The sequence below is a fragment of the Canis aureus genome, chromosome 30 (assembly GCF_053574225.1).
Source record: "Canis aureus isolate CA01 chromosome 30, VMU_Caureus_v.1.0, whole genome shotgun sequence".
Taxonomy (NCBI): Eukaryota; Metazoa; Chordata; class Mammalia; order Carnivora; family Canidae; genus Canis; species Canis aureus.
Window position 1 is genome coordinate 42,442,828 of NC_135640.1, and position 25,825 is coordinate 42,468,652.

Sequence of the window (25,825 nt, forward strand, 5' to 3'; positions counted from 1 at the left end):
TTTTTTGCATTTGGGAAGTCCAGTTGTTCCCAGTACACTTCTGTCTTTAACTTGACTTTGCGTTTCTGTCAAAAATCAGCTGACTGTATTCATGGGGATCTACGTGTCTATTCTGTTTCATTAGTCTACGTAATTATATCCCTTTGCCAACATCACGTCGTCTTGATTACTGTAACTTTATAGGAAATCTTGAAGTCAAGTGGTGAAGTCTTCCAACTTTGTTCTTCATTTTCAAATGATGTGGATACTTGAGCTCCTTTGCCTTTCCAAATAGTTTTAGAATTAGCTTGCTCATATGGACGGGAAGCTCCTACCGGATGTGGATCGGGATTGCCTTGAACCTATTATAGACCAGGCTGGAGGTCACTGACACCATAACAATATTCCAACCTGTGAACATGGTCTAGCTCTCCATTTACGTACAGCTTGTTAAACTTCTCTCATCAGTACTTTGATAGTCCTCATATGTCCATATTCTCTGAGATGTATACCTCAGTTTTCACCATTTATTCTATTGCAAATCACACCTTTAAGCAACATTTTTCAATTCCAATTATTTGTTGCTACTATATAGAAATGCACTTAATTTTAATTATTTTAGACTTGCACACTTCAACCTTGCTAAACTCTCTAATAGTTCTGGGAGATTTGTGTGGATTCTTGGGGATATTCCATGTGGACAGCCATATCCTCTGTGAATAGAGAGCATTGTATTCTTTTTTAAGATTCTATTTATTAATTCATGAGAGACAGAGAGAGAGAGCAGAGACAGAGGCAGAAGGAGAATCAGGCTCCATGCAGGGACCCTGATGTGGGACTTGATCCCAGGAACCCAGGATCATGCCCCGGGCTGAAGGCAGGTGCTAAACTGGTGAGCCACCCACGGATCCCTGAGACCATCGTATTTCTTAATTTCTGACATGTATGCCTTTTATTTCTTTTCTTTCTTTTTCTTGCTTGTTGCATGGATAGGACTTCGGAATGATGTTGAGTAGGAGCAGTGAGAAAGGACGTCTGTATCCTCTTCCTCATCTTTAGAGGAAAGCTCTCAGTCTTTTACAGCTAGGCATGGTGTTGGCTGTAAGTTTTCTTTTCTTTTTTCTCTCCTTTTTTGTCTGTAAGTTTTCAACAGATGCCTTATATCAGGTTCACAGTTTTTTTTTTTTTTTACTAATTAATCCTTGTTCACTTTAGTCTTTTTTTAAAAAAGATTAAACAAGGTGGAAGAGTCCCCCATTCATTCTATGAGGTTTACATTACCCTGATAACAAAGCCAGTCAAAGACATGATAAGAACAGAAAACCACAAACCAATATCCCTCATGAACAATGATGCAAAAGACCTCAACAAGATACCAGCAAACTGAATTCAGCAGCATAGTCAAAGGATTATATGCAACAACCAAAAAGTTGTATCGACTTCTGGAATTCAAGGACGGTTCCACATATGAAAATCAGTCAAGAGAAAACCCCACATTCCCAGAGTAAAGAAGAAAGTACACGATCCTCTCAACTGATACAGAAAAAGCATCTGACAAAATTCAAGACTCTTTCATGGTCAAAACACTCAACAAATTAGTAATAGAAGGAACTATCTCAACATAATAAAATATATATGTGAAAACCCCACAGCACACAGCACACTCTGGGTAAAGACAGCTTTTCTTCTAAGGTCAAAAACAACACAGGATGCCCACTTTTCCTGCGTCTAACCACCACAGTACTGGAGGCTCTAGGAGAGTAGTTAGACAGTAAAATAAATAAAAGCAGTCTAAATTAGAAAGGAAAGAATGAAATCACCTCTGTTCACAGATGCTATGATCTTATATGTAGGAAATCCTAAAGACCTGTTAGCACTAGGAATGAATTCAGAAAGATGGGAGGATACAAAGTCAACGCACAAAAATCAGTTGCATTTCTATACACTAATAATGAACAGCCCAAAAAGGAAATTATAAAAACAATTCCACTTACCATTGCATCCAAAAAGAATAAAATAAAGGGAATTAACCACGGAGGCAAAAGCCTGGATGATGAAACCTAAAAAACGTTGCTGACAGATGGTAAAGAAGACATGATTCAATGGGAAGACATTCCATGTTCACAGGTTGGAAGGCTCAGGATTGCTAAGACGTCAATAGTACCCAAAGCAATCTACAGACGTGATACAATTGCTATTGAAATCTCAATGATTTTTTTTAAGATTTTTATTTATTTATTCATGAGAGAGACAGGGAGAGAGAGAGAGAGAGAGGCAGAGGGAGAAACAGGCTCCATGCAGGGAGCCAGAAGCGGAACACGATCCCGGGTCTCCAGGATCACACCCTGGGCTGAAGGTGGCGCTAAGCTGCTGAGCCACCCAGGCTGCCCTCAATGATGTTTTTACAGAAACATTAAACCCCTCAAACTCACATGGAATCACTGTATAGTCAGAACAATTCTGAAAAAAGAAGGCCAGAGGACATACACTTCTGATTTCAAAGGCACAAAGCTACAATAATTAACACAGGGTGGTACTGGCATAAAACGGGCGGCCATGTAAACTAATGGAATAGCATAGAGTCCAGAAATAAACCTTCACATTCAGGTCAAATCATTTTTCACAAGGGTACCAAGTCCATTCGATGGAGGAAGGACAGTCTTTTCAAAAAACGGTGCCAGGAAAACTGACTATCCACATGCAAGAGAATGAAAGGCCCCTACCTCACACCACACACAAAAATGAACTCAAAACAGATCCATGACACAAATGGAAGACCTAAAACTATAAAACTCTTGGAAGAAAACAAAAACACAGGATGAAGGCTTCACAACACTGGGTTCCACAGTGATGTCCTGGATATGATAGCAAGGCACAACAACATAAAAAATAAAAACTTGGAGTTCACGAAAATTTTAAATATTTTCGCCTCAAAAGACAATACCAATGGAGAATAAAACGTAACCCAGAGAAATGGGAGAAAACATTTGAAAATCACGTTCCGTTAAGGGATTCATATCTAAAATGTTCAGAGAATTCCCAAAACTCAATAACAAAAAGCCAAACCACCCCATTCAGAAACAAGCAGTGGACTTGAATAGACGTTTTTCCAAAGACGTACAAGGTATGTGAATAATGAGCAGATGAAAAGATGCTCAACATCGCTCATCATTAGAGACATGCGCATCAAAATTCTAATGAGAAGCCACCCATTTTACACCCATTAGGATAAATATATAATATTTATGTAAATATTATCACAACGAGGAGATAGTGTATATGATATATATGCAAGAAGAAGACAGCAAGTGTTGATGAGGATGTGGAGAAATTGAAGCCCTTGGGGGTTGTGAGTGGGAACGTGAACTGGCCACGGCCACTGTGGAAGTTAGTACGGTGGTTCTTCAAAAGATGAACAGTAGAATTACCACACGGTCCAGCACTGATACGGGCATTTGCTCAAGAGAACTGGAAGCAGGCCTTCAAGGAGATCTCTGACAGCCGTGGTCACAGCGGCATCATTCACAAGAGCTAGAGTCGAGCGGCCCCAGCGTCCACCGAGGGATGAGTAGAGAAGCAAACGCGGTCCGGCTCGCGGAACAGTGTTCAGCCTTAAAGAGGAAGCGAGTCTGACTCCAAGGTGGGTGAGGCATGAGGACGTCCAGGCCGGAGACACAGGCCAATCACAGAGAGACAACTACGACGTGACCCCCCTTCTCTGAGGTGCTTCGGGGACAGAGGAGGGAGGGTGCGTGCCAGGGGCGGCGGAGGGGCGATGGCGAGTCTGTGTCCCACGGGGACGCGGCTTCATTTTCCCAAGAATGGAAGAGTCTGGGGGACGGGCGGCGGGATGGTCGCCCCACGTCAAGAATGTGCTCAGCACCCCTGAACTGTATGCTTGAAGATGGTTAAGACGGTAGACGTGTTGTTACGTGCATTTGGCATCAATAGAGACAAATTTTAAAAAAGAAGAATAAGAGGAAGGGAGCGTTCACACCGTGAAGAGACGCAGAGGAAATTTACACACCCGGGCGGGAATGAAAAAGCCACCCACGGAGTCCCCGCGCTGTCTGTGCATCCTGCCCTAGGAGGTCCCTGGAAGGACCCAGGGTGGAGACGCTACGCCAGCAGGTGCCGCGGGCTGCACCGGAAGGGTGGGGTGGGGCACAGAGCGACCCCGGAGCGTGACGGGGACCCCAGACCCAAACACTGGCTGCCTGTGCCTCCCCCAGCGCCCAAGGCCATCTGTGAACTTGAGGGTGCCCGGAGCTCCGCTGGGGTGGCCCTCCTGCATGGGGCCGGAAATATTCTCCAGGGGGTGAGAGCCCCAACGGCGATAAGCACCTTGTGCTTTTCCTTCCCCGCTGTGCTTGTCCCGTGCTCCTCGGGTCCTGAACCTGACACGCTGGCTTCAGGGTCTTGTCAGGGCTCTGGGTTGGCCCAGGTGGGAAGGTATCCAGTCCCTATTATCCCATCTTGGCAGCAACCTGCGTCCCACAGCCTGCCACCTCTCCAGGGGATGAGAACAGCACTCGGGAGGACCCCAGGCCCCCAGGAGCTGTGCTGCCCGCAGCCCCAAGGCCGGCTGTCTGGGCCGCTTTGCCCAGCTGGGGTGGTGGGTGGAGATGGGCCCCGGCCCGGCGCCGCAGGCCTCTCCCCATGTGCAGGTGGCCAGGCTCAGGAGCCCCGGGGACGCATGTGGCGCCCAGCAGCCCTGACCATCTTACACCAGGGCGGGAGAACCACCCCGCAGCCCTGCCCAGAGCAGTTGGGCCCTACCCTTGGGGACCTCTCATCCCACCTCCCAGAGATGTTCAGGCAGGACGAGACCACTGTCGGGTCCAAACCCCGGGACCCTGCCCCTGTGAGAGTCAGATGAAAGGAAGCAGGTCAGCCGGTGAAGTGAGTTTATTGGGGTCAGGGGAGGTGCCAACAGGTCGGAGGGTGAGGCCAGGTGACCAGAGCCGAGCAGAGGAACTGGGAGGGAAGGCAGGTGACCCAGTGCAGGTGGAGGTGTGTCCCGGGAGCAGGAGCCCCGGAGAGCCGCAGGGTCAGCGTTCTAAGGAGGGAGGAGGTGAAGTCAGCTCAGGAGAGTGGACACCCAAGGGGACCCCGTCGTGGGTGGGGGCAGCTACATAGCACAGCTGAGGGCTGGGGTGAGGGTTGGCTGGGAGGCCCACCATCCCTGGGTGGGGCCTAAGCTCAGCGCCCCAGGGTCACGTGTCCCATCAGCGGGAGCACACGGGACGGCACAGCAGGGACACGCTGGAGGCCTGGGGGCAGCAGAGGGGCTGGCATAGGGAGGGGGATGCACAGCAGGCAGGTCTGCACACGGGGCGGCAGAGGAGGGACACGCAGGAAGAGGGTCTGCAGGGGCTGGGCTGGCAGCAGGGGGAGGCCTGGCAGCAGACGGGTTTGCGGCAGACAGGGGTGCAGCAGACGGGCTTGCAGCAGACAGGGGTACAACAAACAGGCTTGCAGCAGACAGGGTTGCAGCAGACGGGCTTGCAGCAGACAGGGGTGCAGCAGACGGGCTTGCAGCAGACAGACACACAGCTGTCTTCCTGGCAGGGGGAGGAGCTGCAGCAGGAGGGCTGGCAGCTAGACTGCTGGCAGCAGGGGGAGGCTGAGCAAGGGGATGCTTCACAGCAGACGGGCTTGCAGCAGACAGGGGTGCAGCACACGGGCTTGCAGCAGACGGGAGTGCAGCACACAGGCTTGCAGCAGGAGGTGGTGCAGGGGCTGGGCTGGCAGCAGGGGGAGGCCTCACAGCACACGGGCTTGCAGCAGACAGGGCTGCAGCAGACGGGCTTGCAGCAGACGGGGGTGCAGCACACGGGCTTGCAGCAGACAGACACACCGCAGCCCTCCTGGCAGGGGGAGCAGCTGCCGCACGAGGGCTGGCAGGAGCCGGGGCAGGCTGGTGGGCAGGGGCTGGACTCGCAGCTCGCAGGGGTGCAGAGGAGGGTCAGGCAGGAGGCCGAGGCGCAGCAGGGGGGCTCGCAGTAGCTCTCAGGACAGTCGTCCACCTGCCAGGAGGGGTCGGGGTAGGAGTCGCCGGAGCCGGGCAGGCAGACGCGGCCGCCGTAGCTCAGGTCGCTGGAGCAGACGGACAGGGTGGAGGCGGCCATGGTGTGGGTGCTGGGGCGGGGTGTGGGTGCGGGTGAGTGTGCCGGTGCAGGTGTGGGTGTGAGTGTGCGAGGTGCTGGTCCGGCGGCCTTTATACGGCCCTGGCGCGTGCTGTCCAGCGACAGGCTCCCGAGACTTCCCCTTCCTCGTTGGTGTTTTGCCCGAGTCCTGCGAGTGCTTATTATTCTGCTGTATTTACAGGAAGGACTTTGCTGCCCTAAAAATGCCCGTGGGAGTCGAGGACCCCGAGGGTGTCCGTCTGGAGCAAACAGCCGGGGGCACCGGGGGCCCGGGAGTCGCAGGCCATGTAGCCGCCCTCTACGGTTGCCCGCGGGCCCCGAGGGCTACAGACTCCGTGAGGGCCACGGGGTGCCAGTGAGCTGCGGGGCGTCCCCTGCACCCACGGAGGGCGCCCGGTGGCCAGGGCGGTCGGGGGCTGATGAGGAGCTCGCAGGTGGGATGTGGAGGCCGTGAGGGGAGTGGATGATGTCGTCCAAATCCAGCCTTCATCAGGAGATTTCCAGAAAGATCCGCCACGGGGAACAATTCTCCGAACAGAGGGAAATGGGGTCTCCAGATGGGGACCGCTGAGCAGACGTGGGATGAGGTGCAGGGAACGTGCGGGTCGAGGCCCGCTGCTGAATCCCAACATCCCAGCCACCCGAGCACCCCAGGTGCTTCCAGAGAGATCGGCACCGCACGGCAACCCTGCGACCGGGGGAGGTGAGTTCAGTTCTGGGTCCCCGGAGCCATCCAGGGTCCGGAAGGTAAAGCCCTTGGGACACTACAGCTGTTCTGGAAACTGCCTGGCGTGCACCACCTGGGAAAGCATCGGGACCACTGGGCCGGTAAAACTCAACCAGCAAAAACGAAGAGAAGTAGAACATAAAAGATAATCGAGAGAAAAAAAAAAAATCTGCCAAAAGCTTGTGGTCCTCAGCTTCTTCAGGGAGAGGAGTTTTGCCCGCGTGACCTCCCCGAGGCGAGCAGGTGCTCCCGTCCGCCCTCCTCCCCCCACAGGGGACGCGCTGGCAGGTGCGCAGCGCTGAGACCTGGCGGACGCCCAAGGCCGCCATGTGCCGCGCCGAAGTCCCCTTGCGTCCCCGTCCCTCCACCCCAGGCCCCTGCAAGCCCTGACTCCTTCACTACAGTTAGATCTTTTCCAGAAAGTCACCTACATCCGGTGCGCAGCCGCCCGGGGCTGCTTCCTTCACTGGAGGGGCAGGCGCTTGGGCGGGACTCGGCCTCCCGCAGGGACCCACCATGATCCCGCCATCCTGTCGTGGGAAGGACGCTTCCTGCGCCTCCCGTGCTTGCGGGTATGAACACAGCTGCTGCCACGCGCGCAGGCGTTTACCCGGCTGGAGCGTCTGTTTGTCCTGAGTACACACCCGGGGGTGGCGCAGATGGGCCACAGGGAGGCCGTGTTAGACGCGACACGAAACGGCCCAAATCTTTTGCAGGTGCCTCTGCCGTTTGCACCCTCACCCACGGCGCAGGGCAGTTCCGCGCCTCTGCATCCTTGCCGGCCCTGGACGTGCCAGGTTTTTAAGATTATTCAATATCAGCCATTGGTGTGCGGTGGCATCTTCCCGGATTTAGTTTGCGATGCCCTGATGCCCAATGCCGAGCCGAGATTCCTTACCGCGCTGACTTGCCACCATGTGTCCCCAGGGGCTGTGTGACACTGCAGTCCCCCGGCGCTGTTCGAGCGCCCCACTCCCCGCGTCCCCGCCAGCGCCGGGCGTGGTCAGGCTTGTCCCCGGTGGCCCTTCTGAGAGTCGTCTATGGGTGTCTCGCTGCGGCTTCAGTGTGCATCTCCCTGATGAGGAATGGTGTTGGGCCTCTTTTTCACGTGTGTATTTGCCATCTCCTGCGTCTTTTGGGCGTTTCTTCAAAGTGCAGGCCTCGTCCTGTTTCAGGTGTCCTTGACATTGCATTTTGAGAGCTCTTTCCGCATTTTGGAACATGAGTACAGTTGACCCTCGAATAACGTGGGAGTGTAGGGTACCAACCGCCTCGAGCCCTGACTGCCCAGAAACGAAACTGCTAACAGCGTCCTGTGGACCCGAAGCCCTACTGACAACGCAGAGTCCATGGACACATCGACTCGTGAGCTAGAGAAGAAAATGTTCCTACAAAAGTCAGCAGGAAGAGAAAACACATGCACGGAAGGACTTGTATTTCCCGGAAACACCGCGTCTGAGTGGGCAGCAGCCGTCCACACCCGTGTTGCTCAAGGGTCAGCTGTACTTTGCTCAGATGTGACTTGCAAATATTTTCTGCATCTCCGTGGCTTCTCTCTCCATGCTCTTCACAGCGTGGTTTGAAGAGCAAAATGGTTTAATATTGGTAAAGACCAACTTATCAATTTTCTTCTTTTTCAGATCACGCTTTTGGTTCTTAAGCCTAAGAACTCTGCTCAACACAGAGATTTCACAAGGATTTCCTCTAGTGTTTTCTTCTAAATGCTTAAAATGCTTACATTTTACATTTAGGTCTATGATCCATTTTTATTGAATTTTTATACTAAGTGTGAGGTATGGGTCAAGTCTCCTTTCTCTGTTGTTTTTTTTTTTTGCATTTGGGAAGTCCAGTTGTTCCCAGTACACTTCTGTCTTTAACTTGACTTTGCGTTTCTGTCAAAAATCAGCTGACTGTATTCATGGGGATCTACGTGTCTATTCTGTTTCATTAGTCTACGTAATTATATCCCTTTGCCAACATCACGTCGTCTTGATTACTGTAACTTTATAGGAAATCTTGAAGTCAAGTGGTGAAGTCTTCCAACTTTGTTCTTCATTTTCAAATGATGTGGATACTTGAGCTCCTTTGCCTTTCCAAATAGTTTTAGAATTAGCTTGCTCATATGGACGGGAAGCTCCTACCGGATGTGGATCGGGATTGCCTTGAACCTATTATAGACCAGGCTGGAGGTCACTGACACCATAACAATATTCCAACCTGTGAACATGGTCTAGCTCTCCATTTACGTACAGCTTGTTAAACTTCTCTCATCAGTACTTTGATAGTCCTCATATGTCCATATGCTCTGAGATGTATACCTCAGTTTTCACCATTTATTCTATTGCAAATCACACCTTTAAGCAACATTTTTCAATTCCAATTATTTGTTGCTACTATATAGAAATGCACTTAATTTTAATTATTTTAGACGTGCACACTTCAACCTTGCTAAACTCTCTAATAGTTCTGGGAGATTTGTGTGGATTCTTGGGGATATTCCATGTGGACAGCCATATCCTCTGTGAATAGAGAGCATTGTATTCTTTTTTAAGATTCTATTTATTAATTCATGAGAGACAGAGAGAGAGAGCAGAGACAGAGGCAGAAGGAGAATCAGGCTCCATGCAGGGACCCTGATGTGGGACTTGATCCCAGGAACCCAGGATCATGCCCCGGGCTGAAGGCAGGTGCTAAACTGGTGAGCCACCCACGGATCCCTGAGACCATCGTATTTCTTAATTTCTGACATGTATGCCTTTTATTTCTTTTCTTTCTTTTTCTTCCTTGTTGCATGGATAGGACTTCGGAATGATGTTGAGTAGGAGCAGTGAGAAAGGACGTCTGTATCCTCTTCCTCATCTTTAGAGGAAAGCTCTCAGTCTTTTACAGCTAGGCATGGTGTTGGCTGTAAGTTTTCTTTTCTTTTTTCTTTCCTTTTTTGTCTGTAAGTTTTCAACAGATGCCTTATATCAGGTTCACAGTTTTTTTTTTTTTTTACCAATTAATCCTTGTTCACTTTAGTCTTTTTTTAAAAAAGATTAAACAAGGTGGAAGAGTCCCCCATTCATTCTATGAGGTTTACATTACCCTGATAACAAAGCCAGTCAAAGACATGATAAGAACAGAAAACCACAAACCAATATCCCTCATGAACAATGATGCAAAAGACCTCAACAAGATACCAGCAAACTGAATTCAGCAGCATAGTCAAAGGATTATATGCAACAACCAAAAAGTTGTATCGACTTCTGGAATTCAAGGAAGGTTCCACATATGAAAATCAGTCAATAGAAAACCCCACATTCCCAGAGTAAAGAAGAAAGTACACGATCCTCTCAACTGATACAGAAAAAGCATCTGACAAAATTCAAGACTCTTTCATGGTCAAAACACTCAACAAATTAGTAATAGAAGGAACTATCTCAACATAATAAAATATATATGTGAAAACCCCACAGCACACAGCACACTCTGGGTAAAGACAGCTTTTCTTCTAAGGTCAAAAACAACACAGGATGCCCACTTTTCCTGCGTCTAACCACCACAGTACTGGAGGCTCTAGGAGAGTAGTTAGACAGTAAAATAAATAAAAGCAGTCTAAATTAGAAAGGAAAGAATGAAATCACCTCTGTTCACAGATGCTATGATCTTATATGTAGGAAATCCTAAAGACCTGTTAGCACTAGGAATGAATTCAGAAAGATGGCAGGATACAAAGTCAATGCACAAAAATCAGTTGCATTTCTATACACTAATAATGAACAGCCCAAAAAGGAAATTATAAAAACAATTCCACTTACCATTGCATCCAAAAAGAATAAAATAAAGGGAATTAACCACGGAGGCAAAAGCCTGGATGATGAAACCTAAAAAACGTTGCTGACAGATGGTAAAGAAGACATGATTCAATGGGAAGACATTCCATGTTCACAGGTTGGAAGGCTCAGGATTGCTAAGACGTCAATAGTACCCAAAGCAATCTACAGACGTGATACAATTGCTATTGAAATCTCAATGATTTTTTTTAAGATTTTTATTTATTTATTCATGAGAGAGACAGGGAGAGAGAGAGAGAGAGAGGCAGAGGGAGAAACAGGCTCCATGCAGGGAGCCAGAAGCGGAACACGATCCCGGGTCTCCAGGATCACACCCTGGGCTGAAGGTGGCGCTAAGCTGCTGAGCCACCCAGGCTGCCCTCAATGATGTTTTTACAGAAACATTAAACCCCTCAAACTCACATGGAATCTCTGTATAGTCAGAACAATTCTGAAAAAACAAGGCCAGAGGACATACACTTCCTGATTTCAAAGGCACAAAGCTACAATAATTAACACAGGGTGGTACTGGCATAAGACGGGCGGCCATGTAAACTAATGGAATAGCATAGAGTCCAGAAATAAACCTTCACATTCAGGTCAAATCATTTTTCACAAGGGTACCAAGTCCATTCGATGGAGGAAGGACAGTCTTTTCAAAAAACGGTGCCAGGAAAACTGACTATCCACATGCAAGAGAATGAAAGGCCCCTACCTCACACCACACACAAAAATGAACTCAAAACAGATCCATGACACAAATGGAAGACCTAAAACTATAAAACTCTTGGAAGAAAACAAAAACACAGGATGAAGGCTTCACAACACTGGGTTCCACAGTGATGTCCTGGATATGATAGCAAGGCACAACAACATAGAAAATAAAAACTTGGAGTAAACGAAAATTTTAAATATTTTCGCCTCAAAAGACAATACCAATGGAGAATAAAACGTAACCCAGAGAAATGGGAGAAAACATTTGAAAATCACGTTCCGTTAAGGGATTCATATCTAAAATGTTCAGAGAATTCCCAAAACTCAATAACAAAAAGCCAAACCACCCCATTCAGAAACAAGCAGTGGACTTGAATAGACGTTTTTCCAAAGACGTACAAGGTATGTGAATAATGAGCAGATGAAAAGATGCTCAACATCGCTCATCATTAGAGACATGCGCATCAAAATTCCAATGAGAAGCCACCCATTTTACACCCATTAGGATAAATATATAATATTTATGTAAATATTATCACAACGAGGAGATAGTGTATATGATATATATGCAAGAAGAAGACAGCAAGTGTTGATGAGGATGTGGAGAAATTGAAGCCCTTGGGGCTTGTGAGTGGGAACATGAACTGGCCACGGCCACTGTGGAAGTTAGTACGGTGGTTCTTCAAAAGATGAACAGTAGAATTACCACACGGTCCAGCACTGATACGGGCATTTGCTCAAGAGAACTGGAAGCAGGCCTTCAAGGAGATCTCTGACAGCCGTGGTCACAGCGGCATCATTCACAAGAGCTAGAGTCGAGCGGCCCCAGCGTCCACCGAGGGATGAGTAGAGAAGCAAACGCGGTCCGGCTCGCGGAACAGTGTTCAGCCTTAAAGAGGAAGCGAGTCTGACTCCAAGGTGGGTGAGGCATGAGGACGTCCAGGCCGGAGACACAGGCCAATCACAGAGAGACAACTACGACGTGACCCCCCCTTCTCTGAGGTGCTTCGGGGACAGAGGAGGGAGGGTGCGTGCCAGGGGCGGCGGAGGGGCGATGGCGAGTCTGTGTCCCACGGGGACGCGGCTTCATTTTCCCAAGAATGGAAGAGTCTGGGGGACGGGCGGCGGGATGGTCGCCCCACGTCAAGAATGTGCTCAGCACCCCTGAACTGTATGCTTGAAGATGGTTAAGACGGTAGACGTGTTGTTACGTGCATTTGGCATCAATAGAGACAAATTTTAAAAAAGAAGAATAAGAGGAAGGGAGCGTTCACACCGTGAAGAGACGCAGAGGAAATTTACACACCCGGGCGGGAATGAAAAAGCCACCCACGGAGTCCCCGCGCTGTCTGTGCATCCTGCCCTAGGAGGTCCCTGGAAGGACCCAGGGTGGAGACGCTACGCCAGCAGGTGCCGCGGGCTGCACCGGAAGGGTGGGGTGGGGCACAGAGCGACCCCGGAGCGTGACGGGGACCCCAGACCCAAACACTGGCTGCCTGTGCCTCCCCCAGCGCCCAAGGCCATCTGTGAACTTGAGGGTGCCCGGAGCTCCGCTGGGGTGGCCCTCCTGCATGGGGCCGGAAATATTCTCCAGGGGGTGAGAGCCCCAACGGCGATAAGCACCTTGTGCTTTTCCTTCCCCGCTGTGCTTGTCCCGTGCTCCTCGGGTCCTGAACCTGACACGCTGGCTTCAGGGTCTTGTCAGGGCTCTGGGTTGGCCCAGGTGGGAAGGTATCCAGTCCCTATTACCCCATCTTGGCAGCAACCTGCGTCCCACAGCCTGCCACCTCTCCAGGGGATGAGAACAGCACTCGGGAGGACCCCAGGCCCCCAGGAGCTGTGCTGCCCGCAGCCCCAAGGCCGGCTGTCTGGGCCGCTTTGCCCAGCTGGGGTGGTGGGTGGAGATGGGCCCCGGCCCGGCGCCGCAGGCCTCTCCCCATGTGCAGGTGGCCAGGCTCAGGAGCCCCGGGGACGCATGTGGCGCCCAGCAGCCCTGACCATCTTACACCAGGGCGGGAGAACCACCCCGCAGCCCTGCCCAGAGCAGTTGGGCCCTACCCTTGGGGACCTCTCATCCCACCTCCCAGACATGTTCAGGCAGGACGAGACCACTGTCGGGTCCAAACCCCGGGACCCTGCCCCTGTGAGAGTCAGATGAAAGGAAGCAGGTCAGCCGGTGAAGTGAGTTTATTGGGGTCAGGGGAGGTGCCAACAGGTCGGAGGGTGAGGCCAGGTGACCAGAGCCGAGCAGAGGAACTGGGAGGGAAGGCAGGTGACCCAGTGCAGGTGGAGGTGTGTCCCGGGAGCAGGAGCCCCGGAGAGCCGCAGGGTCAGCGTTCTAAGGAGGGAGGAGGTGAAGTCAGCTCAGGAGAGTGGACACCCAAGGGGACCCCGTCGTGGGTGGGGGCAGCTACATAGCACAGCTGAGGGCTGGGGTGAGGGTTGGCCGGGAGGCCCACCATCCCTGGGTGGGGCCTAAGCTCAGCGCCCCAGGGTCACGTGTCCCATCAGCGGGAGCACACGGGACGGCACAGCAGGGACACGCTGGAGGCCTGGGGGCAGCAGAGGGGCTGGCATAGGGAGGGGGATGCACAGCAGGCAGGTCTGCACACGGGGCGGCAGAGGAGGGACACGCAGGAAGAGGGTCTGCAGGGGCTGGGCTGGCAGCAGGGGGAGGCCTGGCAGCAGACGGGTTTGCGGCAGACAGGGGTGCAGCAGACGGGCTTGCAGCAGACAGGGGTACAACAAACAGGCTTGCAGCAGACAGGGTTGCAGCAGACGGGCTTGCAGCAGACAGGGGTGCAACAGACGGGCTTGCAGCAGACAGACACACAGCTGTCTTCCTGGCAGGGGGAGGAGCTGCAGCAGGAGGGCTGGCAGCTAGACTGCTGGCAGCAGGGGGAGGCTGAGCAAGGGGATGATTCACAGCAGACGGGCTTGCAGCAGACAGGGGTGCAGCACACGGGCTTGCAGCAGACGGGGGTGCAGCACACAGGCTTGCAGCAGGAGGTGGTGCAGGGGCTGGGCTGGCAGCAGGGGGAGGCCTCACAGCACACGGGCTTGCAGCAGACAGGGCTGCAGCAGACGGGCTTGCAGCAGACGGGGGTGCAGCACACGGGCTTGCAGCAGACAGACACACCGCAGCCCTCCTGGCAGGGGGAGCAGCTGCCGCACGAGGGCTGGCAGGAGCCGGGGCAGGCTGGTGGGCAGGGGCTGGACCCGCAGCTCGCAGGGGTGCAGAGGAGGGTCAGGCAGGAGGCCGAGGCGCAGCAGGGGGGCTCGCAGTAGCTCTCAGGACAGTCGTCCACCTGCCAGGAGGGGTCGGGGTAGGAGTCGCCGGAGCCGGGCAGGCAGACGCGGCCACCGTAGCTCAGGTCGCTGGAGCAGACGGACAGGGTGGAGGCGGCCATGGTGTGGGTGCTGGGGCGGGGTGTGGGTGCGGGTGAGTGTGCCGGTGCAGGTGTGGGTGTGAGTGTGCGAGGTGCTGGTCCGGCGGCCTTTATACGGCCCTGGCGCGTGCTGTCCAGCGACAGGCTCCCGAGACTTCCCCTTCCTCGTTGGTGTTTTGCCCGAGTCCTGCGAGTGCTTATTATTCTGCTGTATTTACAGGAAGGACTTTGCTGCCCTAAAAATGCCCGTGGGAGTCGAGGACCCCGAGGGTGTCCGTCTGGAGCAAACAGCCGGGGGCACCGGGGGCCCGGGAGTCGCAGGCCATGTAGCCGCCCTCTACGGTTGCCCGCGGGCCCCGAGGGCTACAGACTCCGTGAGGGCCACGGGGTGCCAGTGAACTGCGGGGCGTCCCCTGCACCCACGGTGGGCGCCCGGTGGCCAGGGCGGTCGGGGGCTGAAGAGGAGCTCGCAGGTGGGATGTGGAGGCCGCGAGGGGAGTGGATGATGTCGTCCAAATCCAGCCTTCATCAGGAGATTTCCAGAAAGATCCGCCACGGGGAACAATTCTCCGAACAGAGGGAAATGGGTTCTCCAGATGGGGACCGCTGAGCAGACGTGGGATGAGGTGCAGGGAACGTGCGGGTCGAGGCCCGCTGCTGAATCCCAACATCCCAGCCACCCGAGCACCCCAGGTGCTTCCAGAGAGATCGGCACCGCACGGCAACCCTGCGACCCGGGGAGGTGAGTTCAGTTCTGGGTCCCCGGAGCCATCCAGGGTCTGGAAGGTAAAGCCCTTGGGACACTACAGCTGTTCTGGAAACTGCCTGGCGTGCACCACCTGGGAAAGCATCGGGACCACTGGGCCGGTAAAACTCAACCAGCAAAAACGAAGAGAAGTAGAACATAAAAGATAATCGAGAGAAAAAAAAAAAATCTGCCAAAAGCTTGTGGTCCTCAGCTTCTTCAGGGAGAGGAGTTTTGCCCGCGTGACCTCCCCGAGGCGAGCAGGTGCTCCCGTCCGCCCTCCTCCCCCCACAGGGGACGCGCTGGCAGGTGCGCAGCGCTGAGACCTGGCGGACGCCCAAGGCCGCCATGTGCCGCGCCGAAGTCCCCTTGCGTCCCCGTCCCTCCACCCCAGGCCCCTGCAACCCTGACTCCTTCACTACAGTTAGGTCTTTTCCAGAAAGTCACCTACATCCGGTGCGCAGCCGCCCGGGGCTGCTTCCTTCACTGGAGGGGCAGGCGCTTGGGCGGGACTCGGCCTCCCGCAGGGACCCACCATGATCCCGCCATCCTGTCGTGGGAAGGACGCTTCCTGCGCCTCCCGTGCTTGCGGGTATGAACACAGCTGCTGCCACGCGCGCAGGCGTTTACCCGGCTGGAGCGTCTGTTTGTCCTGAGTACACACCCGGGGGTGGCGCAGATGGGCCACAGGGAGGCCGTGTTAGACGCGACACGAAACGGCCCAAATCTTTTGCAGGTGCCTCTGCCGTTTGCACCCTCACCCACGGCGCAGGGCAGTTCCGCGCCTCTGCATCCTTGCCGGCCCTGGACGTGCCAGGTTTTTAAGATTATTCAATATCAGCCATTGGTGTGCGGTGGCATCTTCCCGGATTTAGTTTGCGATGCCCTGATGCCCAATGCCGAGCCGAGATTCCTTACCGCGCTGACTTGCCACCATGTGTCCCCAGGGGCTGTGTGACACTGCAGTCCCCCGGCGCTGTTCGAGCGCCCCACTCCCCGCGTCCCCGCCAGCGCCGGGCGTGGTCAGGCTTGTCCCCGGTGGCCCTTCTGAGAGTCGTCTATGGGTGTCTCGCTGCGGCTTCAGTGTGCATCTCCCTGATGAGGAATGGTGTTGGGCCTCTTTTTCACGTGTGTATTTGCCATCTCCTGCGTCTTTTGGGCGTTTCTTCAAAGTGCAGGCCTCGTCCTGTTTCAGGTGTCCTTGACATTGCATTTTGAGAGCTCTTTCCGCATTTTGGAACATGAGTACAGTTGACCCTCGAATAACGTGGGAGTGTAGGGTACCAACCGCCTCGAGCCCTGACTGCCCAGAAACGAAACTGCTAACAGCGTCCTGTGGACCCGAAGCCCTACTGACAACGCAGAGTCCATGGACACATCGACTCGTGAGCTAGAGAAGAAAATGTTCCTACAAAAGTCAGCAGGAAGAGAAAACACATGCACGGAAGGACTTGTATTTCCCGGAAACACCGCGTCTGAGTGGGCAGCAGCCGTCCACACCCGTGTTGCTCAAGGGTCAGCTGTACTTTGCTCAGATGTGACTTGCAAATATTTTCTGCATCTCCGTGGCTTCTCTCTCCATGCTCTTCACAGCGTGGTTTGAAGAGCAAAATGGTTTAATATTGGTAAAGACCAACTTATCAATTTTCTTCTTTTTCAGATCACGCTTTTGGTTCTTAAGCCTAAGAACTCTGCTCAACACAGAGATTTCACAAGGATTTCCTCTAGTGTTTTCTTCTAAATGCTTAAAATGCTTACATTTTACATTTAGGTCTATGATCCATTTTTATTGAATTTTTATACTAAGTGTGAGGTATGGGTCAAGTCTCCTTTCTCTGTTTTTTGTTTGTTTGTTTGTTTTGTTTTTGTTTTTTTTTTTTTGCATTTGGGAAGTCCAGTTGTTCCCAGTACACTTCTGTCTTTAACTTGACTTTGCGTTTCTGTCAAAAATCAGCTGACTGTATTCATGGGGATCTATGTGTCTATTCTGTTTCATTAGTCTACGTAATTATATCCCTTTGCCAACATCACGTCGTCTTGATTACTGTAACTTTATAGGAAATCTTGAAGTCAAGTGGTGAAGTCTTCCAACTTTGTTCTTCATTTTCAAATGATGTGGATACTTGAGCTCCTTTGCCTTTCCAAATAGTTTTAGAATTAGCTTGCTCATATGGACGGGAAGCTCCTACCGGATGTGGATCGGGATTGCCTTGAACCTATTATAGACCAGGCTGGAGGTCACTGACACCATAACAATATTCCAACCTGTGAATATGGTCTAGCTCTCCATTTACGTACAGCTTGTTAAACTTCTCTCATCAGTACTTTGATAGTCCTCATATGTCCATATTCTCTGAGATGTATACCTCAGTTTTTCACCATTTATTCTATTGCAAATCACACCTTTAAGCAACATTTTTCAATTCCAATTATTTGTTGCTACTATATAGAAATGCACTTAATTTTAATTATTTTAGACTTGCACACTTCAACCTTGCTAAACTCTCTAATAGTTCTGGGAGATTTGTGTGGATTCTTGGGGATATTCCATGTGGACAGCCATATCCTCTGTGAATAGAGAGCATTGTATTCTTTTTTAAGATTCTATTTATTAATTCATGAGAGACAGAGAGAGAGAGCAGAGACAGAGGCAGAAGGAGAATCAGGCTCCATGCAGGGACCCTGATGTGGCACTTGATCCCAGGAACCCGGGATCATGCCCCGGGCTGAAGGCAGGTGCTAAACTGGTGAGCCACCCACGGATCCCTGAGACCATCGTATTTCTTAATTTCTGACATGTATGCCTTTTATTTCTTTTCTTTCTTTTTCTTCCTTGTTGCATGGATAGGACTTCGGAATGATGTTGAGTAGGAGCAGTGAGAAAGGACGTCTGTATCCTCTTCCTCATCTTTAGAGGAAAGCTCTCAGTCTTTTACAGCTAGGCATGGTGTTGGCTGTAAGTTTTCTTTTCTTTTTGCTTTTCTTTTTTTGTCTGTAAGTTTTCAACAGATGCCTTATATCAGGTTCACAGTTTTTTTTTTTTTACCAATTAATCCTTGCTCACTTTAGTCTTTTTTTAAAAAAGATTAAACAAGGTGGAAGAGTCCCCCATTCATTCTATGAGGTTTACATTACCCTGATAACAAAGCCAGTCAAAGACATGATAAGAACAGAAAACCACAAACCAATATCCCTCATGAACAATGATGCAAAAGACCTCAACAAGATACCAGCAAACTGAATTCAGCAGCATAGTCAAAGGATTATATGCAACAACCAAAAAGTTGTATCGACTTCTGGAATTCAAGGACGGTTCCACATATGAAAATCAGTCAATAGAAAACCCCACATTCCCAGAGTAAAGAAGAAAGTACACGATCCTCTCAACTGATACAGAAAAAGCATCTGACAAAATTCAAGACTCTTTCATGGTCAAAACACTCAACAAATTAGTAATAGAAGGAGCTATCTCAACATAATAAAATATATATGTGAAAACCCCACAGCACACACACACTCAATGGGTAAAGACAGCTTTTCTTCTAAGATCAAAAACAACACAGGATGCCCACTTTTCCTGCTTCTAATCACCACAGTACTGGAGGCTCTGGGAGAGTATTTAGACAATAAAATAAATAAAAGCAGTCTAAATTAGAAAGGAAAAAAAAATCACCTCTGTTCACAGATGCTATGATCTTATATGTAGGAAATCCTAAAGACCTGTTAGCACTAGGAATGAATTCAGAAAGATGGCAGGATACAAAGTCAACACACAAAAATCAGTTGCATTTCTATACACTAATAATGAACAGCCCAAAAAGGAAATTATAAAAACAATTCCACTTACCATTGCATCCAAAAAGAATAAAATAAAGGGAATTAACCACGGAGGCAAAAGCCTGGATGATGAAACCTAAAAAACGTTGCTGACAGTTGGTAAAGAAGACATGATTCAATGGGAAGACATTCCATGTTCACAGGTTGGAAGGCTCTGGATTGCTAAGACGTCAATACTACCCAAAGCAATCTACGGACATGATACAATTGCTATTGAAATCTCAATGATTTTTTTTAAAGATTTTTATTTATTTATTCATGAGAGAGACAGAGAGAGAGAGAGAGAGAGAGAGAGAGAGAGGCAGAGGGAGAAACAGGCTCCATGCAAGGAGCCAGAAGCGGAACTCGATCCCGGGTCTCCATAATCACACCCTGGGCTGAAGGTGGCGCTAAACTGCTGAGCCACCCAGGCTGCCCTCAATGATGTTTTTACCGAAACATTAAACCCCTCAAACTCACATGGAATCTCTGTATAGTCAGAACAATTCTGAAAAAACAAGGCCAGAGGACATACACTTCCTGATTTCAAAGGCACAAAGCTACAATAATTAACACAGGGTGGTAAAGGCATAAAACGGGCGGCCATGTAAACTAATGGAATAGCATAGAGTCCAGAAATAAACCTTCACATTCAGGTCAAATCATTTTTCACAAGGATACCAAGTCCATTCAATGGAGGAAGGACAGTCTTTTCAAAAAATGGTGCCAGGAAAACTGACTATCCGAAAGGCCCCTACCTCACACCACACACAAAAATGAACTCAAAACGGATCCATGACACAAATGGAAGACCTAAAACTATAAAACTCTTGGAAGAAAACAAAAACACAGGATGAAGGCTTCACAACACTGGGTTCCACAGTGATGTCCTGGATATGATAGCAAGGCACAGCAACATAAAAAATAAAAAACTTGGAGTTCACAAAAATTTTAAATATTTTCGCCTCAAAAGACAATACCAATGGAGAATAAAACATAACCCAGAGAAATGGGAGAAAACATTTGAAAATCACGTTCCATTAAGGGATTCATATCTAAAATGTTTAGAGAATTCCCAAAACTCAATAACAAAAAGCCAAACCACCCCATTCAGAAACAAGCAGTGGACTTGAATAGACATTTTTCCAAAGACATACAAGGTATGTGACCAATGAGCAGATGAAAAGATGCTCAACATCGCTCATCATTAGAGAAATGTGCATCAAAAGTCCAATGAGAAGCCACCCATTTTACACCCATTAAGATAAATATATAATATTTATGTAAATATTATCACAACGAGGAGATAGTGTATATGATATATATGCAAGGAGAAGACAGGAAGTGTTGATGAGGATGTGGAGAAATTGAAGCCCTTGGGGGTTGTGAGTGGGAACGTGAACTGGCCACGGCCACTGTGGAAGTTAGTACGGTGGTTCTTCAAAAGATGAACAGTAGAATTACCACACGGTCCAGCACTGATACGGGCATTTGCTCAAGAGAACTGGAAGCAGGCCTTCAAGGAGATCTCTGACAGCCGTGGTCACAGCGGCATCATTCACAAGAGCTAGAGTCGAGCGGCCCAAGCGTCCACCGAGGGATGAGTAGAGAAGCAAACGCGGTCCCGCCCGCGGAACAGTGTTCAGCCTTTAAGAGGAAGCGAGTCTGACTCCAATGTGGGTGAGGCATGAGGACCTTGAGGCTGGAGACGCAGGGCAGTCACAGAGAGACAACTACGACGTGACCCCCCTTCTCTGAGGTGCTTCGGGGACAGAGGAGGGAGGGTGCGTGCCAGGGGCGGCGGAGGGGCAATGGCCAGTCTGTGTCCCACAGGGACGCGGCTTCATTTTCCCAAGAATGGAAGAGTCTGGGGGACGGGCGGCGGGATGGTTGCCCCACGTCAAGAATGTGCTTAGCACCCCTGAACTGTATGCTTGAAGATTGTTAAGACTGTAGACGTGGTGTTACGTGCATTTGGCATCAATAGAGACAAATTTTAAAAAAGAAGAATAAGAGGAAGGGAGCGTTCACACCGTGAAGAGACGCAGAGGAAATTTACACACCCGGGCGGGAATGAAAAAGCCACCCACGGAGTCCCCGCGCTGTCTGTGCATCCTGCCCTAGGAGGTCCCTGGAAGGACCCAGGGTGGAGACGCTACGCCAACAGGTGCCGCGGGCTGCACTGGAAGGGTGGGGTGGGGCACAGAGCGACCCCGGAGCGTGACGGGGACCCCAGACCCAAACACTGGCTGCCTGTGCCTCCCCCAGCGCCCAAGGCCATCTGTGAACTTGAGGGTGCCCGGAGCTCCGCTGGGGTGGCGCTCCTGCATGGGGCCGGAAATATTCTCCAGGGGGTGAGAGCCCCAACGGCGATAAGCACCTTGTGCTTTTCCTTCCCCGCTGTGGTTGTCCCGTGCTCCTCGGGTCCTGAACCTGACACGCTGGCTTCAGGGTCTTGTCAGGGCTCTGGGTTGGCCCAGGTGGGAAGGTATCCAGTCCCTATTACCCCATCTTGGCAGCAACCTGCGTCCCACAGCCTGCCACCTCTCCAGGGGATGAGAACAGCACTCGGGAGGACCCCAGGCCCCCAGGAGCTGTGCTGCCCACAGCCCCACGGCCGGCTGTCTGGGCCGCTTTGCCCAGCTGGGGTGGTGGGTGGAGATGGGCCCCGGCCCGGCGCCGCAGGCCTCTCCCCATGTGCAGGTGGCCAGGCTCCGGAGCCCCGGGGACGCATGTGGTGCCCAGCAGCCCTGACCATCTTACACCAGGGCGGGAGAACCACCCCGCAGCCCTGCCCAGAGCAGTTGTGACCTACCCTTGGGGACCTCTCATCCCACCTCCCAGAGATGTTCAGGCAGGACGAGAGCACTGTCGGGTCCAAACCCCGGGACCCTGCCCCTGTGAGAGTCAGATGAAAGGAAGCAGGTCAGCCGGTGAAGTGAGTTTATTGGGGTCTGGGGAGGTGCCAACAGGTCGGAGGGTGAGGCCAGGTGACCCGAGCCGAGCTGAGGAACTGGGAGGGAAGGCAGGTGACCCAGGGCAGGTGGAGGTGCGTCCCGGGAGCAGGAGCCCCGGAGAGCCGCAGGGTCAGTGTTCTTAGGAGGGAAGAGGTGAAGTCAGCTCAGGAGACTGGACAGCCAGGGGGACCCCATCATGGGTAGGGGCACCCCATCATGGGTAGGGGCAGCTACCTAGCACAGGTGAGGGCTGGGTGGGGCCTGAGCCCAGCGCCCCGGGGGCACGTATCCCATCAGCGGGAGCACATGGGACGGCACAGCAGGGACATGCTGGAGGCCTGGCGGCAGCAGCTGGACTGGCAAGGGGAAGAGGATGAGCAGCAGGCGGGCCTGCACACGGGGCGGCAGAGGAGGGACACGCAGGAAGAGGGTCTGCAGGGGCTAGGCTGGCAGCAGGGGGAGGCCTGGCAGCAGACGGGTTTGCAGCAGACAGGGGTGCAGCACACCGGCTTGCAGCAGACAGGGGTACAGCACACAGGCTTGCAGCAGACAGAGGTACAGCAGACAGGCTTGCAGCAGACAGGGGTGCAGCAGATGGGCTTGCAGCAGACAGGGGTGCAGCACACGGGCTTGCAGCAGACAGACACACCGCAGCCCTCCTGGCAGGGGGAGCAGCTGCCGCACGAGGGCTGGCAGGAGCCGGGGCAGGCTGGTGGGCAGGAGCTGGACCCGCAGCTTGCAGGGGTGCAGAGGAGGGTCAGGCAGGAGGCCGGGGCGCAGCAGGGGGGCTCGCAGTAGCTCTCGGGACAGTCGTCCACCTGCCAGGGGGAGTCGGGGCAGGAGTCGCCAGAGCCGGGCAGGCAGACGCGGCTGTCATAGCTCAGGTCGCTGGAGCAGACGGACAGGGTGGAGGCGGCCATGGTGTGGGTGCTGGGGCGGGGTGTGGGTGAGTGTGTGGGTGCGGGTGTGGGTGTGAGTGTGCGAGGTGCTGGGCTGTCGGCTTTTATAGCCCTCCTGGTGCGTGTGTTGTCCCAACAACAGGCTTAGTGAAGCCTCCCCTTCCTTATTGTTCAGCGTGTTTATTCCCACGGCTGGTCACCGTCTGCCGCTGGCTTGTGGGGCTCCCGACCTGCGTTTGTCCTCAGAGGAAAGACCGTGGAAATGCTTTGATGCTTTTGTGGAGACCATAGCAATAGGTGATTTTCTTAAAGTGACAGCTTGTGCTCCCTCCCACGGTGGGGGGCAGGGGCGCCGTTCTCCTCAAGGGAAGGGCTGAGGCGGGAGCAATCCTGGAACGTGGGCTTTGAGCGGGAGTGAAATGTTCAGCTCTGGACAGTTCTGATGAGGCTCAAGCGGCCTGGCCATGGGGTTTGTGGGCTGATGCTGCTGGTTGTAGTGGGTGTTGATGGGGCATGGGTCTCCCAGGACAGAGCCCTAGGGCAGGTGTGAGAAAAGTGTCCTGGGGGCAGAGACTGGCGCATAGATGGGGCCAAGGACCCGGATGCAGGTTAGCACAGTAGGAATAACCATGATGGGCAATGCATTTGCTTCATTGCTTCCTGCCCAGATACTTGGTTCCACGCCTGAGACGTAGTGAGTATGCAACACCCTGCACGGCCCCTCATGCCCTCACGGACACTTGGCCGCCATCCTCTGCCGAGTTCCTGAAGCGGCGAGGGCAGGGCCTTGGTGATGCTTTGAGCTGCAGGGCTCCATCAAGACTCGTGGGGACCAGTGGGTGTCAGGGTTTAAAGCCTCATCAGCTCTGATGGGTGGGACTGGGGGCTGCCCTGGGGGCGGCAGGGCAGTCAATCCTCAGTGGAGAAATGGTATCATCTCAAAGAAATAATGACTTAAATCTTTCCAAATCTATTGAAAAACTTTAATCTACACATCCAGGAACTCAATGCACTGCTAATGGGGCAGGCACAAAAGACCCACAAACGGACCCATCACGGTGAGGGTGCTGACAGTCAAAGGCAGGAGAAAAGCATCGAGTCACCCACAAGGGCACACCGTGAGTTCCACAGCCGAGTTCTCATCACGGACGGGGGATGAGGTCGTCAAAGTGCTCAAGAGAAAGGAAGTGTCAATCAGGAATCGTCTGTCCAACAAGGCTAGTTTTACAAATGAGTCAGAATACATTCCCAGGGAAATAAAAACGGAGGGAATTTGATGTTGGCAGGCCCCCCCATAGAAGATGCAGTGAGGGGAGTCCCTCAGGCTGAAGGGGAGCAACCCCAGCTGGGAATTCTGATCCCCAGGGGGACAGGAAGCACACCAGTGAAGGTGGTCACGTGATTACAACGGACGGTGCAGATGCGTGCTTTTCTCCCTCACTGAGTCTTAGACGGCTTGCTAAGTTGGAAAGCAGCTGCCTACACAGAATTGCACGTACCGCTTTGCTGGGCCTGTGTGTGATGTGATGTATTTGACAACATGGGACCAACGAAGCAGGTGGGAGCAAAGCCGCATCCAGCGGAGGAAATGACCCCGGATGGCAACTCAGATCCACAGGAAAATGTGAAAAGAACTAGAAGCAATAAAAGGCTGTAAATAGAATACTCACTTTCCCGTCTTCTCTCAGCTTCTTAGAAGTCATAAAAGCATCTTAGGTAATAATTATGACAATATATCGAGTGTTTTTCAACATTGACAGATGGAGTATATGTAAGAGCAAGACCACAAAGAGATAGGAAGGGATGGAGGTCTGTAGAAACAGCGTGTTTTTACGCCATGGAATTGACTTAGTGTAAACAGGAAGCTGATTCTACTAAGTTAAAATAAATATATGGAAGCCCTAGAGCAAAACTAGGAAAAAACTAAAAAAAAAAAAAAAAGAAAAAAAAGAAAAAGAAAAACCATTAAAGATACAAAATGCTGAATGAGAAAATATTCACTAAGTGCAAAAGAGTGTGTCAAAGGAGAGAGAGAGGAGCCCACACGAGAAGACACAAGACAGAGAAAGCAGAACGGCAAAGCAGCAGGCAAGATCCAGCTGCAGCCAACTGGAGCCGCTGGTGGAGATCGTGTTACGGAAAATCGCCAGGCATGCTGGGTTAGCCCAGCGCTCCCAGCGTTAGAACTAGAGTTAGGTTCCTGTGGGCCTCTGGTCCCATCTTCATCAACCGATCAATACAGAGCCTCCTTGTGTGTGTGTCTAGGAGAATCGCAGCCTCTTCCTTCACTGTAATGCTTGTGACAGCAGGTGTGTGGGTTTTTCCCACCGACCAGCCCTCTGATGCTCTCTGGGTGTCCCACACTCAGTTCCAATCCAACCCTAACCTAGTGCAGGCAGACTCCCAGGTTAAGGACTCAGGCCCGCAAGACTGGCTCCACTTCAGATGCCAGCAGTAGACACCCCGTCACCCACAACTTCCATCTGACTCAGCTACAAATCAGAGGTTCCCATGACCTCCTCCTCGGGTTCAACCCTCAGCTAGGGCACCTCACAGAACCCAGGAAAAGAGCTGACTTCCTATTGGTGACCTTATTGCAAAGGATATTTTGCAGACAAACAGCCACGTGGAGGGA

General features: G+C 51.8%; 4 protein-coding genes across 4 annotated transcripts in view; all 4 read right to left on the reverse strand.

Moving 5' to 3' along the window:
- The window catches only part of TSPEAR (thrombospondin type laminin G domain and EAR repeats), a 187,920-nt gene that overhangs the window by 37,105 nt on the left and 124,990 nt on the right, over positions 1-25,825 (reverse strand). The gene's annotated exons all lie outside the window — the stretch shown is intronic.
- On the reverse strand, positions 5,208-6,110 carry LOC144301541 (uncharacterized). The gene is made up of 3 exons (XM_077878673.1): positions 5,466-6,110; positions 5,313-5,378; positions 5,208-5,252 (listed from the first exon to the last, which is right to left on the reverse strand). The coding sequence occupies exons 1-3, from the start codon at positions 6,108-6,110 to the stop codon at positions 5,208-5,210; spliced, it is 756 nt and encodes a 251-aa protein (XP_077734799.1).
- On the reverse strand, positions 13,724-14,794 carry LOC144301682 (uncharacterized). Its single transcript, XM_077878722.1, has one exon. It carries the CDS (start codon positions 14,792-14,794, stop codon positions 13,892-13,894), a length of 903 nt encoding a protein of 300 aa, XP_077734848.1. The 3' UTR covers positions 13,724-13,891.
- Positions 22,335-23,250, reverse strand: LOC144302060 (uncharacterized). The gene has a single exon (XM_077879406.1). The coding sequence runs from the start codon at positions 23,209-23,211 to the stop codon at positions 22,585-22,587; it is 627 nt and encodes a 208-aa protein (XP_077735532.1). The 5' UTR covers positions 23,212-23,250; the 3' UTR covers positions 22,335-22,584.

What these genes read in the sequence shown, in the direction of transcription:
- LOC144301682 (XM_077878722.1), bottom strand. Translation starts at nt 14,794, where the DNA reads ATGGCCGCCTCCACCCTGTCCGTCTGCTCCAGCGACCTGAGCTACGGT.
- LOC144302060 (XM_077879406.1), bottom strand. Translation starts at nt 23,211, where the DNA reads ATGGCCGCCTCCACCCTGTCCGTCTGCTCCAGCGACCTGAGCTATGAC.
- LOC144301541 (XM_077878673.1), bottom strand. Translation starts at nt 6,110, where the DNA reads ATGGCCGCCTCCACCCTGTCCGTCTGCTCCAGCGACCTGAGCTACGGC. An exon ending in AGCCCGTCTGCTGCAACCCT is followed by an intron (nt 5,379 to 5,465) that starts GTCTGCTGCAAG and finishes GTCTGCTGCCAG; the next exon opens with GCCTCCCCCTGCTGCCAGCC. An exon ending in TGTCCCTCCTCTGCCGCCCC is followed by an intron (nt 5,253 to 5,312) that starts GTGTGCAGACCT and finishes TGCTGCCCCCAG; the next exon opens with GCCTCCAGCGTGTCCCTGCT.